General features: G+C 43.5%; 2 protein-coding genes across 2 annotated transcripts; both read right to left on the bottom strand.

The window, feature by feature from the left end:
• Window positions 1–101: 101 nt before the first annotated feature.
• coch (coagulation factor C homolog, cochlin (Limulus polyphemus)) lies at window positions 102–5,571 on the bottom strand. Its single transcript, XM_039009107.1, has 11 exons — window positions 5,538–5,571; window positions 5,159–5,203; window positions 4,262–4,418; window positions 3,861–3,994; window positions 3,588–3,662; window positions 3,213–3,266; window positions 2,975–3,122; window positions 2,746–2,849; window positions 2,285–2,505; window positions 1,493–2,009; window positions 102–1,212 (listed from the first exon to the last, which is right to left on the bottom strand). Exons 1-11 carry the CDS (start codon window positions 5,569–5,571, stop codon window positions 1,040–1,042), a joined length of 1,662 nt encoding a protein of 553 aa, XP_038865035.1. The 3' UTR covers window positions 102–1,039.
• A 5,149-nt stretch (window positions 5,572–10,720) lies between these two features.
• opn6b (opsin 6, group member b) lies at window positions 10,721–18,245 on the bottom strand. The gene is made up of 6 exons (XM_039009754.1): window positions 17,530–18,245; window positions 15,610–15,815; window positions 14,769–14,868; window positions 14,304–14,408; window positions 12,654–12,877; window positions 10,721–11,624 (listed from the first exon to the last, which is right to left on the bottom strand). The coding sequence occupies exons 1-6, from the start codon at window positions 17,633–17,635 to the stop codon at window positions 11,184–11,186; spliced, it is 1,182 nt and encodes a 393-aa protein (XP_038865682.1). The 5' UTR covers window positions 17,636–18,245; the 3' UTR covers window positions 10,721–11,183.
• Window positions 18,246–18,287: the final 42 nt, after the last annotated feature.

Genomic DNA, 18,287 nt, shown 5'->3' with positions numbered 1-18,287 from the left:
CCTGTACATAAAGTCTGTTGTGTTTAATGCATGTAGTCTGCATGTAATATTGTCTTGTTGGGTAAATTGTTTGCATGATAAACACATCTATTGAAAAATTGTAAAACAAATAAAACACTTTATTGAAAGAAAGAAAAGTAATAAATATAGAATCATCAACAAAACGTAATTCATAAAGTACAGGTCAACATGCAAATGTATGGTACAGTATACAAAAGAAACTGGCTTTGGGAAAGCATTCTGTTGTAGGTACATAGAAGCTTAGCATCAGCAGTTGTGGCCTAGGAAAGAATTAATGGTACTTTTATTCCCTAAATATCATCCCTTACCTTTAACTAACATACATATGACTACAAGCCATATCAAGCAGAGAAGTGATTACTGTTTATACTGTATAAGTGTATTGTTGATGAGGGCGAAGGAATACCTTGGTCTATAGGTAACATCATGTTTCTGTGCTTTTGGTTTGTTCAAGAAATACAAACTACATGAACCTTAACGTATTTCACTATAGTTACGATACACATTGGATAAAACACGAATATTCCAAACTAGTCACATCTTGAGAACCTATGAATGAATATTGTCTATTATTGAGAATAATGGTAGTGATATCAGACTATTTGAGTAAGGTAATATCCAACTTGATGATCTATGATAGTTTTCTGAGAACTCGTGAACCTACAATGCTATTGCCTTGTTAGCGTCTGCTGTACTCTGGTTGTGTTGAACAGTGACTAGCACTTTATTTTTTACGGTATTGTTTGTGTTGGCACTGGTATTTAATAATTTGGTAAAACTGATAGCTACTTTGAAGAATTCAACACAATTTACAACCATCGGGTGCCGAGTGGCACTTGATTGAATGAATCCCAAAGAAACAATCAAGTAATTTATAGGTTATTACTATGTAGTAACCATTTTATTTCTCAGTAAATACCTGGTAATTTCTGTACTGTAAAATAAAGTGCTATCTAGATGTTTCCTGTCTGGCTGGGGTTTTCAGCGAGCCCAAACAGCTTCTCTCTGCTACCTCTCCCTAGTTGGCCTCAGTGAAGTCCCTGCAGATGCCCCTTACAAGGGGCTGCTGGAACTGCTGCAAGCCAGTGAACTCCCTGGTGAAGAATGTGTGGCTATCCTTGGGCTCTGACGCCATAGTTTGCAGGTCATCCATTGGAGCCCAGGCCACCCCCACAGAGTAGATGGTGATCCCTGTAGAAGAGGGGGGAAGAGATGAGATCAAACGAGTGCTGTAATTTGAAGTGATTGAACTAGGAATAGGAAGAGCATCATCTAAGAAATCTGTTCAGTGTGATTATCTTATGGCTGCTGTCATTGTCGCTAAAACCTATTTCTCTACTAATAGCACTCAATGTGACAAAACATTTCAGCTTAGCTCTGTTTTTATTATGTCATACAAACATATTTTGATCTTGTTCTACATGCTAGCCCGACACATGGTAATACTTTTCCCAAAAAGGAATCCACACACCTTCCTTCTGGGCGGCCAGGGCCGGCCCTCTGACGTCATCGTAGGACTGTCCGTCAGTGACCACTATGAGGAAGTTCCTCCCAGGGCCAGCCTTGCGGGCCAGGAACAGGTTCTGGGTAGCGTAGGCAACGGCGTCTCCCGTGGCCGTGCCACCACTCATGTAGGGGATCCCCTGCAGGGCCCTGAGGGCATCATCCTTCACTGGGTAGTCGTACATGTTAAACTCCATCCGCTGGTCATAGGTGAACTGGACTGCCCCAACACGTGACCCTATGTCTGAGATGTCGAAGCTACGGGCCACGGCGGTAATGAAGTCCAAGATCAGGCGGAAGTTCCCCTCCCCGACGCTGCTGGAGCCGTCAATGAGGAAGCCCAGGTTGACCGAGTTGTAGCAGGTCTTGGAGCAGAGGAGCTGGTCCACTGAGCACAACTTCTGGGCCAGGGGCTTCACATGCTTGGTGGTGCCGAACCAACTGGGTATGGCATATGTGAAGTAGCCGTTGTCCTTGCACACTGCCTGGCATGGCACACACAAACACAGTCAGTCAGTGACATATCATCATGTAGATTAGAACACAACAGCTATGGCTGGATACTGTAAGTGATGACATCACTGTGATATAGGCCGGCGAATTGATCTTTGCATTACAGTATGTGGTGCCCAGCAAAATCTGCTAACGACTATGGGCAGGGCCAGAACATCATATATTTTTCAAACCACTAAAGTAGAACAGGATGCAGCCAATAAGACAGAGTACCACAGAGTCACGTGTCTCTTGGCTCCCTGCTCACCTTCTTCATGTAGTCCTTGTCTCTGACCATGCCTAGCTCCTCCAGGGCAGGCTTGGCCACTGGCACCAGGAACACGTTGATACCAGACTCTCTGGCCAGCACGGCCGCATCTTCCAGGTCGTCTGAGGGCCAGCCATCTATAAACACCACTATGACCCTGGGGTGACCTCTCCTCACCCCAGTCTGGAAGAAGGACTCCACTGTGTGCATGATGGCCTTACCTGTGGGGACCAGACAGACAGCATTGTCTCAGATGAGCTTTGTCGGGAATCCCCACTACATTTGGCTGATGTGAAAAATTAGCTGGTGATATGTATTGTATTCCTGTGTATATATTCATCCCGTTCCTCTCATATCCATTTCTCCTCTGAATGGGGAAATAGTATTATATACTGGTCGTATAGCATGCAAATCCATCATGTGGTACTATGTGTATACCAGCAATAAAAATCCGTAAGAACCTGTGTTAGTGTTTCCTCCCAGGTATGCTATCTCTTTGATGGCAAACACCACATCTTTGGGTTGAGTATAGTTAGTCAGGAGAAATTCTGTCCGAGGTGTGTCACTGGAAGGACAAGAGCGCTGTGTTAGCTTCATACAATACGGTACTGTTTTGCTATGGAGTTAGTGGCTAAATGATAACACCTAATTGGAAAATGTGCTAATTGAACACCAAATGAACTGACTCACCTAGCTTGCACCACACCAAGATGTGGTCCATTCGGTCCAATCCTTAGCATCACCGCTAACTTGCTGATGAAGTTCTTCTGAAGGTTGAAGCGACGCTGCCCAATGTTGTTGCTGCTATCCAGCAGCAGGGCTATCTCCATCTGGCAGTCTGGAATGAGAGAGCAAGATGTGGGCATTCTGGAAGCAAAATAAAATGTTCTACACAATCAAAGCAAAGCACAACATGACACAAACATACCTCTATTTCCTCCTGTAGTTATTTTCTTCACTGGCTTCTTTAATGTTTTCTTCACTGCAAGACAGACAGGCTCTGGTTACTGCACGTGGTGCTCGTACGTGTTAAGAGTTTCAATAAAATACCCTTATCTGTAATGTAAATAAGGAAGACAGGTATCTCTGTGGAATACTTGGTAGCTCTGGAGGGTCTAAAAACAGAACCATTTAGTAATGAAGATATCAAGTAATTGTACTTTTGGATACATAGTCAGCACTGAAATTCAACTTCTAGTAAGGTATGAGGACCAAGAGAGGATGTGTCCATAAAACATAATGCATGTCCCATGCAGTACTGGTGACCATCATGTGCAGTTTAATCTACATGTTAGAATTGTACCTAGTCCTGGTCCTGATGCAGGGAGGACAGTTGTGGCTATCTGGGAGGACACCTCCTGGGGCACATGAACAGATTCTGACAACAGAGAGTCAAATGTTTTATCAAAACGTGTCATTAATGAAAAATCACTTCATTGCAAATCGTTCAGAACATCAACATTGAATATCATTAAATACCATTCGAGTCATTCTTCATGCCTACTCAGCCTTCAAGTCACATTTTCCCCTGTGGAATGTACAATACTAAACATGTTTGGTATTTGGCGCCACCTACGGGCCACAGTGAATGATGCGGTCCACCTGGACAGGGCCTGAGATTGGACTCCATGGGAGTAGGAGCCGAGGTAGTTCTGTCTGCCTTGCAGTTTTTGGACCTTCACTGGTCCCCCCGAGGACCTTATCACCCCCCTGAGAGAAGTGGTCAAATACAGTGAAAAATGTAAATGAGTAGTAAGCGGCCAGTCACTGTAAACTTTGAGGGAAGGGAAGATAGACGAAGAATGCAGATGCTGTAGAAGCTATACTGACTCTCTCTGTACATCAATACTCTGAGAAAGAAAAGAAGGTGATTGAGGTGAAACTTTATAGCGTGTGCATTAGCCAAACATTATCCCTCTCCTGGCCTACACAAAGCCTCTTATTCTTAGCCCTGCTATTGATCTCCTCCAGCCTTACTGGTGCACGGCTGCGCCACACACGCTGGACACGGCGGCGTACACCCGAGAACCAAACACAGACACCCTCCAGAGGGTGCAGTTAGGCGGACAGAGGACCAACTGCTTCTCCTCGGTCAGGTCTGCCCCACGGGTCGTACAGGTAATGGGGGTGGTAACTGAGACAGAAAGAGAGAGATAGAGCGAGAGAATAAATGGAGAATACTGAATACTGCCGGCACTCTATGTGTTTTCTGTCAGGTAGCCTATACCTATTAGTTCGGTATGCCTTTCCCTTCCTCGGAGCCACAACTCGATACCAAAGCCTGCAGGCTATAATAAAGAACAACTCTGAAGACAAAATACCCTCAGTCACACTTCTATGTTAATTACATTTTGAAGAAAAATCATAAACATTACCGTTTGCTTTTGAGGAATTTCATCCAAATCAAACAGAGACTGGGCTTACCATTGAACATGTCTCTGAGCCAAAGGCCACAAGGCTAGAGCAGTGGCTCTCAACAATAACATACTAACACTTCTGCCTTAATTAAATAAGTATCATATTTTGTTTGGGAGTCTGCCAAGTAAAACTAAAAGTCTTCCAAGTAAAACTGACTGGTTAACAAATGAAATAAATCCACTGATACAACACGATGAAATATATATTTTTCTCCACATACAGCAGCTACTGTTCATCAATAGACTCTCCCATTTCTAAATATTTGACTATCTTGCTGAGCTGTGCAGTTCTCAACTGTCTCCCTGTGGGACTACATTGGATCAAATTAAGATGAGAAACATTAATGAACACATTGTAAATTCCCAGAAAACTAGTAGTATCACATCTACAGTATCTCATCTGCCTAATATTGACAGAGAAAAAAAACTATGTGTTTATGAGATTCAAACCACTAACCACTTGAGTCAGATCCAGATGCTCTGCGTGTCAGAGACAGAATGCCTGTGGGAATTAAACAAAGTGATCATTGAAGCTTTACAATAATGTCAAAGTTCACTCAATAATATTGAATATGCATTCATGAAATCTTAGTTACATATTATAGTTCATTACACATAAAGCTTTGACATATATATATATTTTTTTTTGCACAGTACTAATTTTATCATTATGACACAAAACTCTACAATGCCTTTTTGATCAGATATGACCGTTTTTAAATTATTCCATTCCATTGTCATTTTGAGTGAAACCGAAAAAGACATTTCCTAGACAACTCATACAAGGTAGATGATGTGGCACATTCAGTGTGTCAATTGCACCAACCAGTGCTTACCTAACAGGTGTAGAACAGCAAACAAAATTGGCATGATGACCCAAACACCTACAATATAATAAGCAACCAGGAAAACATTTTAATTTTTTTCAATAATTAGAGATATACAATTACTAGTAGTAATTGTTAAGACGAAATGCATAAGAAAAAAGCACATCAACTAACAATGCAATAAAACAGGTTTTTAGTTTTTGGTTATCAATTCATAGAAAAGTACGCCACTCTTGTTTAGACAAGTTAGATATCTGCAGCTTGGACGGTGTTCAGTCATGCGTTCAACACAACAGAGCATCTCTGTCTCTATGGGATTAAAGGTGAAAGTATGAAAACACATTCATTACAGCCCCCCCCCCCCCCCCCCCCCCCCCCCCCCCCCCATACACACACACACACACAAACCAAAAATCCACCTTACAGACAATTTGTAGAATAAGGTTTCCTTGAGATCTAAGATTCCATATGGCAACTTCTTGCAGGGGGAAGGAAAAAGGTGCTATTCCCTGGAAGTGTGTAGTATTCCTGGGATCACATCTGAACCTCCAGAGAGAGCTGGCTCCTTAAATAATGCCCTCAAACTTCCCAGTCATCTCCCTGTGACATCAGAGGAGGAGGGGTCTACTAGAGACCTGAGTTCAACCTGAGACATCTGAACCAAGCAGCCAGGAATTACATATGAGTCAAATAAAGTGAGGTTGACGTTATGATTGCAGGTACTTTGTTAGAATATAAAGCAGATTAAGAAATCAAAGTAATTAAACATAACAGTAGAAGACTGTTCAGTGGGCAATCATATTGTACCAGACAAATACTACGGGGATCACATATACTGAAACATCTGCATTCAATTCTGTAAATTGCTTTGGATAAAAGTGTCTGCTAATTGGCATAAAGACTCTACACACGGCAATCTATGCTGCCATGTGCTTTGGTGACCACATTTGGATCCTCAGGTCTTCACCTACTTCTAGAAGCTAGTATGTACAGTGCTGTCAGAAAGTATTCACACTCCTGGACTTTTTCCACATTTTGTTGTGTTACAACCTGAATTTTAAATGTATTCAAATTAGATGTTTTGTCACTGGCCTGCAAACAATACCCCATATTGTCAAAGTGGAATGGTTTCTTTTGAGCTGATATGTATTGAGTCAATAAGTATTCAACCCCTTTGTTATGGCAAGCCTAAATAAGTTCAGGTGTAAAAAAAATCTTAACAAGTCACATAAGTTATATGTACTCTTTCTGTGTGCAATAATAGTGTTTAACACGATTTTGTTAATGTCTACCTCATCTTTGTACCCCACACATACAATTATCTGTAAGGTCCCTCAGTCGAGCAGTGAATTTCAAACACAGATTCAACCACAAAGACCAGTGAGGTTTTCCAATGCCTCTCAAAAAAAAGCACACCTATTGGTAGATGGGTAAAAATAAAAAAGCAGACATTGAATATCCCTTTGAGCATGGTGGTTATTAATTACACTTTGGATGGTGTATCAATACACCCAGTCACTACAAAGATACAGGCATCCTTCCTAACTCAGTTGCCAGAGAGGAAGGAAACCCCTCAGGGATTTCACCATGAGGCCAATGGTGACTTTAAAACCTTTACAAAGTTTAATGGCGGTGATAGGAGAAAACTGAGGATAGATCAAACAACATTGTAGTTACTCCATCATTCTAACCTAATTGACAAGAGTGAAAAGAGGGAATCTTGTAAAGAATACAAATACTCCAAAACATGCATCATGTTTGCAACAAGGCACTAAAGTAATACTGAAAAAAATGCAGCAAAGCAATTAACTTTTTGTCCTGAAAACAGTATTAAGTTTGTGGCAAATCTAATACAACACATTACTCGTAACACTCCATATTTTCAAACATAGTGGGGGCTGCATCATATTATGGGTATGCTTGTAATCATTAAGGACTGGAGACTTTTTCAGGATAAACATTTACAGAATGGAGCTAAGCATAGGCAAAATTGTAAAGGAAAACCTGGTTCTTTCTGCTTTCCAGCAGACACTGGGAGATGAATTCACCTTTCAGCAGGATAGTAACCTAAAACACAAAGCCAAATCTACACGATGACAGTGAATGTTCCCAAGGTTACAGTTTTGACTTAAATCTACTTGAAAATATATGGCAAGACTTGAAAATGGCTGTCTAGCAATGATCAACAACCGACTTGACAGAGCTTGAAGAATTTTTTAAAAGAATAATGGGCAAGTGTTGCACAATCCAGGTGTGGAAAACTCTTAGAGATTTACCCAGAAAGATTCACAGCTGTAATCACTGCCAAATATTATTCTAACATTTATTGACTCGGGGTAGAATATTTATGTAGTCAAGATATATTAGTGAGTTTTTTTTCTTCTTCAAATGCTAGAATTTGAGTGTTTTGTGTAGAGCGTTGACAAAAAAAATTGCAATTAAATCCATTTTAATCCAATTTGTAAGACAACAAATTGTGGAATTAAGTCAAGGGGTGTGAGTATTTTCTGTGGGCACTGTACATGCTCCATAGATACACGTTCATCATTGTTATAAAAATCCCCATCCCTTTCACTGTCAGAGAGAAAAGGAAGAGGGGGTCACCATGACAACCCCTACAGCTGCCTGATATTCTCATCATGTCTTTCTGTCCTCCAGAACAGCAGAGTCTCATGTGCCATCCTCTCAATATTTTCTTCTGGACAGAGTCCTAGCGGAGCTCAGTGAAATCAATGTCAGACAGATAAACCAGGGATAACCTGAACCTCTCCTCTCGTTGAAGCCAAAGCCACTAGGGTGCCATGGGACACCATTGTCCAGGTGTTAGTATGGCCTTTCACCATCACAGCATCAGTGTAGCCAGTGATTATGTTAATGTCAGCTTTAGTTGTTGTAGTTATGTCAAAAAGGCTACGATCACATAAATCACCTGGGGTGAAGTGTTGCCTGCCCTCACTGCTGACATTCAGAAAGAAGGAAAGAAAGAGATTCCATAAGAAGAAGGGGAGTATCTAAAACCTGTTCTATGGTGTCTGGGTACGCTCAAATCAAGCTCAGTTTGAAGTATTTGAAATAGTATTTGGTCTGATTTGACCTTGGAACCTTCCCTCAAGGTCAGAATGCGTTGTTCTCTCTGGGGACTGGGACACATATTCCACACATTCTAATGACACACATTTCATTACTCCTCCAGCGCTACATATAAACCTTTTGGTGCATGCATTTACAGTACATTACTCCGCCTAATTGAAAACACCAACAAACATTTCAGCATGGTATGAGTTATGATACTATAAAGCTAATGGAGAGTGTAGGCTTGGCTGGGTGTTTCTAAGTAAGCAGGTGATGGTCACAAGGAGAACTTGGCCTGTGACTCCATGCTCAGCCATGTGGGGTGAGACTGAGGAGCTGACTAAAAGGGAACTGACATAGCTGTTTCAGCATGGGCCAAGCAGAATGGGCCACTGTAATGTGTTTAGTATAATGGGAGACTTGATGGGAGAAACACAGCAACCTACTCAGAGTTCAAGGCTCATCCTCTGACCATGCCACCATAGACCAAGGCATATCAAATGCATTTATATTCCTTGCCATAGCCACAAGTAATAAGGCACATCAGATTGTTATTCATTTTGGTATGCACATTCTAAACAATTCAACATCCTGTGTACATGTATTTATTTTTATTTAACTTTTATTTAACTAGGCAAGTCAGTTAAGAACAAATTCTTATTTACAATGACGGCCTACCCCGGCCAAACCCGGACGATGCTGGGCCAATTGTGCGCCGCCCTATGAGACTCCCAATCACGGCCGGATGTGATTCAACCTAGACTTGTGAATGCAAACTGCTTTCAAGTTCGAACCATGATGGTCCTATATCTGAGGGAAAATGTATGGTAATTTTCTGTTAAAACATTGTCAAAGTAAAATGAATGAGAAACTATCATCTAAAAAGTTGAATAGCACATTTAAACGAACATAGATTAGAGATGCTGTTTCTTCCAGAAAGAGGGATTTCACTAACAAGCTGATATTTTTGTGGTATTTTCTTGGAGAGGTGGATTGGTTTATTTTGTGTCACCATGCTCGTGGTGTTGGCAGGGCTGGGGTAGCTGTGTTTGGTCAGTTATGGGGACCCCTGATGGGTTATTGTGTGCCTGTCCCATGTCATTAGTCCTGCTGAAATTCCAGCTGCCGTGGAGCCCTGAGGTAACTTTCACTCTGAAGACACCAGTGTGTCCATAATGGCACCCTATTCCCTATAAAGTGCACTACTTTTGTCCAGGCCCCGCGTCAAATGTAATGCACTAAATAGGGAATAGGTTGCCATTCGGACGCAGACACTGTGTTGTGGTTTATAATTACTCATAGAAGAGAAAGGGGACTTACGGCAGCCATTACCGTGTCATTATCTGAGACAGGCTGTTATTACAAAGGGAGACTATTGTTAACTTGTTCGGTTATAATTCCATTGTTGAACCCAACTGGATTAGTGGCTTGTGTTTGTTTTATTGAGGGGAGACTTGGTAATATTTATTCAGCAAACTCACTAGCTGACCAATAAAACCACAGCCTCTGGAGTGGAGTTACCCTCATACAGTATATCCTATATCCTTCCTAATTCCAGGCCACAGTACAGTACACAGTAATCCTACTTGTCATTTGCACATGACTTTACACTATTTGATATTTATTGCAGTTCTTCTTTCACAGTCATTGTTTTTCTGTTACCCATGTCTATGGATTGTTGCTCTTGTTTCAGTGTGTTGTTGCGCTGCAATAAGGGGACAAATAAAGCTGTATTGAATTGAACAGTAACCTCATTCCATTCTGTGGTTGTTGTGTTGTTCTCTGCTTTCTCCTCTTGGTCCAACAGATTCAGCTGTGCACCAGCCAGTCTCCCTGTGAGGGCTGGCTCACATTCTCCCAGTTTCCCAAGCTCCCTCAGGGCTCCCACAGGGCAGAGGGGGGACAAAACCCAGATTAGCGACTTCAGGTCAAGGCAGAGCCTTTTCTCACTTCTCCACCTCATTATTTCTGCACACAAGCCCTCTGTGAGTGACTGAGAATGAATGTACAACATCAGTGCCTGATATAACCCCCTTTGAGTCAAGTCATCGTTGATTGATGAGCTATTGGAAGTTATTTTTTGGACGGCGTACAAACCTAAAACCAAGGATTTTTTAAAATTTTTTTAAACTAATTATTCACAGCTTTAGAGTAACATGTAAAACAGTAAAACAAATATGATTTAACTCAGACCTTAAATTGATAGTGCCGCCACATACTGTAAATCCTTCAACATCAGTGATTCCAAATAATTCAGGTGAGGCCAAAACCAATGTCTTCTCTTGATTAAAAAAAAAAGGTTAAGTCCAGAGGGTTGCTGTACTGTGAGTAAAATGTACGTGTGTACTGGCGATCAGAGTGCTGTGGAGGTGAACAGTTAACAGTGACAGCTGATCTCCGCTGTAGCTCAGTACGTAGGACAAGAGAGAGTGTCAGAGAGACAGCGAGACAGAAACAGAGAAACAAATGGAGAGAGACAGAAAGAGAGAAACAGAGGGACAGATGGACAGCAACAGAGATAGAAACAGGGAGATACAGAAACAGAGGGACAGAGACAGAGAGACAGAAACAAAGAGACAGAGCTCACAGGCGCCCAGAGTCACTGAGTTTCCTCAGGAACAGGCGATGACTGGGAGCCGGGGCTATCATCGGGGGCATAAGAGGACTCCTCTGGTTCTCCCCCCTCTCCTCCACACCCCTTTCACTACCCAGCTCTACCCCAGAGTCCAGGTCATCCACCCCTCCATTCACCTCCATAATGTCCAGGTCAATCTGCACCTCGTCTGGCCTGTGGGAGAGGTCCGGATTGTGGCGCAGGCAGTGGAACTGGGCTCTGAAGTCTTGTCTGAACTTGGAGTTCAGGCCCAGGTAGATGAAGGGGTTGTAGGAGCTGGCTGACTTAGCAAACAGGCTGGCCAGGATGCTGTGGAGAGGAGGCACCTGGTGACCACAGGCAGACCACATGGAGATGACTGCGTAGGGAGACCAGGCCAGCAGGAAGGCTGAACACAGGATCAGAGACACCTGGGGGAGGAGGAGGGAGTTGGTATAACATACACTCACAGGGCAGTTTATTAGGTACACCCATCTAGTACCGGGTCGGACCCCGCTTTGCCTACATAACATCCTGAAATGTTCCGGGCACGGATTCTACAAGTCAGAAACGTTCCACAGGGATGTTGGTCCATGCTGGCATCACGCAGTTGCTGCAGACTGGATGGTGGTACACCATCAAAAGGAATTAAGATTCGTCGGACCAGGCAATGTTTTTCCATTCCTCAATTTGTCCTGTGTTGGTGATCGCGTGCCCACTGGAGCCGCTTCTTGTTGTTTTTAGCTGATAGGAGTGGAATGTTGTGTGGTCGTCTGCTGCAATAGCCCATCCGTGATGCCGTTCTGCACACCACTGCACCGTTATTTGCCTGTTTGTGGCCCGCCTGTTAGCTTGCACGATTCTTGACATTCTCCTTTGAACTCTCATCAACGAGTTTTCGCTCACAGGACTGCCGCTGACTGGATGTTTTTTGTTTGTCGCACCATTCTCTGGAAACCCTAGACACTGTCATGCGTGAACAGCCCAGGAGGGCGACCGTTTCTGAGATACTGTATCTGGCGAGTCTGGCACGGACGATCATACCGCGCTCAAAGTCGCTTAGGTCACTCGTTTTGCCCATTCTAATGTTCAAACGAACAGTAACTGGATGCCTTGATGCCTGCTTTATATAGCAAGCCACGGCCATGTGACTCAGTGTCTGTGGGAGCGATCCATGTTCGTGAACGGGGTGGTGTACCTAATAAACTGTCCGTTGGGTGTACACTACATGCATAGCCACAAACACTGACCTAACCAATACCTTCTGAAGACATTATAACCTTGCATTGGACTAAAATTATAATGAAATCAAAGCAGTGTATAGCTAAAAGAGCAGACCATCGGCAGACACAATGCTAGATTAAATTTGTACTTTGAATCTCACAGCATTCACCATTATGTAACATGTACCAAATCCTGCAGCTATTAATTGTTTGTAGACTGGGGGCTCCCTCACTCACTGTTGTTATACTGCGCTCCATCTGTTTCTCTCTCTCGCTGACCGCTCCCCCTCTGCTGGACTTGTGGCTGTTGTTGACCGTCCGGATGATGGACACGTAGGAGAACCATATGACCACGAATGGGATGAAAAAGTTGAAGGTGAAGATGAGGATGACGTAGAGTCTGTACGACACAGAGAACCTGGCCTGGACCCAGTCTATCTCACACGTCCCATACTTACGAGCTGCAAGGTGGTAAACAAAGAATTGACCAGGTTGATTGGTTATAATGATCATTGATCAATCAACTCCTTTTAACCACATATTTTTGTATGTGCATATATTACAACAAATATACACACAATTATGAGGACACCCCATCAAATTAGTAGATTGGGCTATTTCAGCCACACCCATTTCTGACAGGTATATAAAATTGAGCATACAGCCATGCGATCTCCATAGACAAACATTGGCAGTAGAATGGCCTTACTGAAGAGCTCAGTGACTTTCAACGTGGCACCGTCATAGGATGCCACCATTCCAACAAGTCAGTTCGTCAAATTTCTGCCCTGCTAGAGCTGTCCTGGTCAACTGTAAGAGCTGTTATTGTGAGGTGGAAACGTCTAGGAGCAACAACAGCTCATCCACAAAGTGGTAGGCCACACAAGCTCACAGAACGAGACTGCCTAGTGCTGAAGCGCGTAGCGCATCAAAATAATCTGTCCTCGGTTGCAACACTCACTACTGAGTTCCAAACTGCCTCTGGAAGAAACATCAGCAAAATATCTGTTCGTCTGGAGATTCATGAAATGGGTTTCCATGGCCGAGCAGCCGCATACAAGCCTAAGATCACCATTCGCAAAGCCAAGTGTCGCCTCGAGTGGTGTAAAGCTCGCCGCCATTGGATTCTGGAGTGGTGGAAACGAGTTCTCTGGAGTGATGAATCACGCTTCACCATCTGGCAGTCCGTCGGACGAATCTGGGTTTGGCGGATGCCACAAGAAAACTACCTACCCCAATGCATAGTGCCAACTGTAAAGTTTGGTGGATGAGGAATAATGGTCTGTGACTGTTTTTCATGCTTTTGGCTAGGCCCCTTAGTTCCAGTGAAGGGAAATCTTAACACTACAGCATACAATGACATTCTACATGATTCCAACTTTGTGGCAACAGTTTGAGGAAGGTCCTTTCCTGTTTCAGTATGACAATGCCCCTGTGCACAAAGCGAGGTCCATACAGAAAGGGTTTGTTGAGATCGGTGTGGAAGAACTTGACTGGCCTGCACAGAGCCCTGACCTCAACCCCATGGAACAACTTTCTGATGAATTGGAACGCCGACTGCGAGCCAGGCCTAATCTCCAGCACAAGTGCCCGACCTCACTAATGCTCGTGGCTGAACGGAAGCAAGTCCCCGCAGCAATGTTCCAACAACTATTGGAAAGCTTTCCCAGAAGAGCGAAGGAGGTTGTAGCAGCAAAGGGAGGACCAACGCCATATTAATGCCCATGATTTTGGAATAAGATGTTCGACAAGCAGGTGTCCACATACACTACATGACCAGAAGAATCTACTTTATCAGAGGTGAACGAGATGCCCACAATGTCACCAATGTTCTCATGCTGTTTCCCTAGGTCTGGGATTTCAGAGACTACACTGAGAGGGTCCTACCTGTGTAACTCCCCCAGCCCACCAGGGGCGCTCCAGCCCAGAAGAGGGCACACAGCCACACTGCCACAATCACCACGGCAACATTACAGTGGTTATTATAATGAGCTGAAAGACAAGACATGTAGTTACTAAACAGAGATGGTATTATATGACGAAACATGGGGAAGAAACAAATGATTTGGTGATTTCACAAAAAACAAGTAGGACAACTGAGATTATATTTATGATTCTCTCTCTAATAGTTCCATCTGTGCCATCTAGCCGGCGGTCAGGGAGCACTGAACAGCATAAGGCCTTAACCTGGAGCAGCAGAATAATAGAGTTTATAGTGGCTGCCATTGAGCCAGGGTGCCCTGCCCTGAGCAACTTGACCAGGGGGAGCTTCAGCCCCAACCCTGCATGTCCTGGCATGGGACCTAGCCAGCAACCCTCAGGCTTGGCAGGGCCACAGCATAGACTACATACCATAGCTGGGCTGGCATCCTTTGATGTAGCGAACGACACTGATGGATGTCAGTGTGTTGATGCTGATGAGCCCAAAGAGCATGATCAGGAAGCCGTCCACCTGACGGACGGACGGACGGACGGACGGACGGACACACACACACACACACACACACACACACACACACACACACACACACACACACACACACACACACACAGATTAGGATGAAGTGCCTGCAGCTCTCTGCCAACCTGAGGGAACGGAAGGAATCTTTCCAAACCATGTTGTGTCATCACCCTCTAACCAGACTCTCAGGGTATAAGCCAGGTAGACTGACTAATGCAGGATAGAAACACACACTCTTCTCTGGTGGAATGTGATGTTTTTCTTTCTGTCATTTATTTCAGTCGTCTGTCAAGTGGAGTGGTGGGAGTCCTGGGTAGCCACGGTAACAGTACTAAGGGAAGTTGCTTTAATTTCCTGTAAAACTGATACTTCGTTTCGTAATAGTCGAAAAATGCTAAGTTACAATACCATATAAAATATGGTATTGTACAAGTTGTCCTTGAGCTTATTCAGATCAGAGAATCACCTCTTGATTTCTCCCTGAAATTCTAAGATGTTATTGTGCTGATCTTATCTGTGTAGCTCTAATGTAGTTTTGTGTTGAATTTCCCAAGATCTGGGATAATGTCAAAAATGCTTTCAATGTAAATCTATTTAGTGCTCTTGAATCTCATTCAAGGCATTAAAATAATAATTAAATAATAACTAGAATTACAAATCTTCTTATAAGTCCATATGCGTAATATGAATCAACCAACAACAAAAAACTACCAACCAACGTTCCTACTGTACCTGGCAGGTCCAGATGGTCTTGATCAGCAGGCCTTCGTCCCTGAACAAGTTGAAGACTTCCAGTATCCCTCTGGAGTAGCCGAAGATCGCGACGCCAGCGTCGGACACAGCCAGATTGAGAGTGAGGAAGTCCTGTGGCTCAAGACTGTGTCTCTGCTTGACCAACAGTAGAATCACCACTCCATTACCTAGACAGGAGAGCCACCCTGAAATTGTAAACAAAAAAACGTATAACATTATCATAACAATGTCACAACAAAGTCACCCACAGGGTTGGGGAGTAACTAATTACATGTAATTAGTTCAATGTTATCTGATTACAAAAAAAGGAACTGTAATCAGATACGTTACCTGGAAAAACACATTGTAATCAGATTACAGATACTTTGAAAAACTAGATTACTTTTAAATTCATAAATCAAATCAAATTTGATTTGTCACAAGCTGAATACAACAGGTGTAGACCTTACAGTGAAATGCTTACTTACAAGCCCTTAACCAACAATGCAGTTAAGAAAATACCTATAAAAAGTAAGAGAAGAATAACAAATAATTAAAGAGCAGCAGTAAATAACAATAGCGGGGCTATATACAGGGGCTACCGGTACAAAGTCAATGTGCCGGTGTCGAGGTAATTGAGATAATATGTACATGTAGGAAGAGTTATTAAAGTGACTATGCATAGATAATAACAGAGAGTAACAGCAGCGTGGGGGGGGGGGGGGGGGGGGGGGGCAATGCAAATAGTCTGGGTAGCCATTTGATTAGCTGTTCAGGAGACTTATGGCTTGGGGATAGAAACTGTTTAGAAGCCTCTTGGACCTAGACTTGGCACTCCGGTACCGCTTGCCATGCGGTAGCAGAGAGAACAGTCTATGACTAGGGTGGCTGGAGTTTTTGACAATTTTTAGGGCCTTCCTCTGACACCGCCTGGTATAGAGGTCCTGGATAGCAGGAAGCTTGGCCCCAGTGATGTACTGGGCCTTACGCACTACCCTCTGTAGTGGCTTGCGGTCGAAGGCCGAGCAGTTGCCATACCAGACAGTGATGCAACCCGTCAGGATGCTTTCGATGTTGCAGCTGTAGAACCTTTTGAGGATCTGAGGACCCATGCCAAATCTTTTTCGTGTCCTGAGGGGGAATAGATTTTGTCGTGCCCTCTTCTCGACTGTCTTGGTGTGCTTGGACCATGATAGTTTGTTGGTGATGTGGACGCCAAGGAACTTGAAGCTCTCAACCTGCTCCACTACAGCCCCGTCGATGAGAATGGGGGCGTGCTCTGTCCTCCTTTTCCTGTAGTCCACAATCATCTCCTTTGTCTTGATCACGTTGAGGGAGAGGTTGTTGTCCTTGCACCACAAGGTCAGGTCTCTGACCTCCTCCCTATCGGCCGTCTCATCGTTGATCAAGCTTACCACTGTTGTGTCATCGGCAAACTTAATGATGGTGTTGGAGTCGTACCTGGCCGTGGAGTCGTACCTGGCCGTGCAGTCATGAGTGAACAGGGAGTACCCATACCGTTAAAGGATATTTGTGAAAAAATACATTATGACACCTTTTTGTTTTCTCAATTACACTAAATTCGGATTTGTTTTTAGAAAGGGTAAGTTTAAGTTTGTTCCACCTGAGCAAGTCAGAGTTTGATGGATCCTTTATGTCTCCTAATGCCTCTTAACGGGAAAGTAATCCAAAAGTTATCAGATTACATTACCGAGTTTGGGTAATCCAAAAATGATATTACTGATTACAATTTTGGACAGGCAACTAGTACCTGATTACATTTAGAAAGTGACCTACCCAACACTAACATAAGTACACTAACATAAGATTCACCACTTATTTATTTTGTGAAAGTTGTCTACTCTATATTATCAACAGTATGGGAATACATCACTTTGGCAAGGTAAACAGAATAATTACCTAGTATCAACAAGTAAACACCAACGGCAGTCTCCCCCTCGGCTGACAACCTGTAGACAGATACATTAGGAGGGAATATGTTGGTGTCCTCCATCAGCACCCTCATCTTCTGAGCACCTCACGGCCAAGATCCAAGCTTTTATGACGGTCTCATTTCAAACACACATCGTCTGAAGACCCCGGTCTGTTCTGATCCAGGACAGCTGCAGTGAGTGGTGTCCCAAGGACCCCTCAGGTAGATGGTAACATTCTCTGTCGTAATTCCAACCGAGACAGAGTTGAGAATCCCCCTCTCAGTCTCTCCATAGAATGACCCTGTCTGTGTATGCAAGGCAGGTGTACAGTAATAGAACTGGCATGGTTGTGTCCTACATACATTAGCCTAATCCCTTGATCCGGTTAATGAGAGTGTCTGATGCAACGCTAGCCACGGAAGTCAGGTCAGCTAATAATACACTTCGATACATACTTTGATTGGTGGCACCTAAAGCTGGTCAAGGTAGCAGTCTTAGTCTATGGTGTTGGGCAATACAGAAAATAAACAGCAGCACCTTGTATAATAGTGGTGAGTTCTCCATGCTACAACTCTAGATCAGCAACTAAACTGACACTGGCTTCTTGGCTCATTCGAGATCAGCTCCAACTCGCCTAAGGGGAACGGACACAGACAAACGGGGCTATTTGTAGACTGTAAATATTATTTATTTGTATCCTTGTTCGCTGCAAGAGGAAGAAGTCTCCTAAAACACCCTGATCCT

This window comes from Salvelinus namaycush, chromosome 15 (genome assembly GCF_016432855.1).
Source record: "Salvelinus namaycush isolate Seneca chromosome 15, SaNama_1.0, whole genome shotgun sequence".
Taxonomy (NCBI): domain Eukaryota; kingdom Metazoa; phylum Chordata; class Actinopteri; order Salmoniformes; family Salmonidae; genus Salvelinus; species Salvelinus namaycush.
This window is presented reverse-complemented; position numbering and strand designations above follow the sequence as displayed.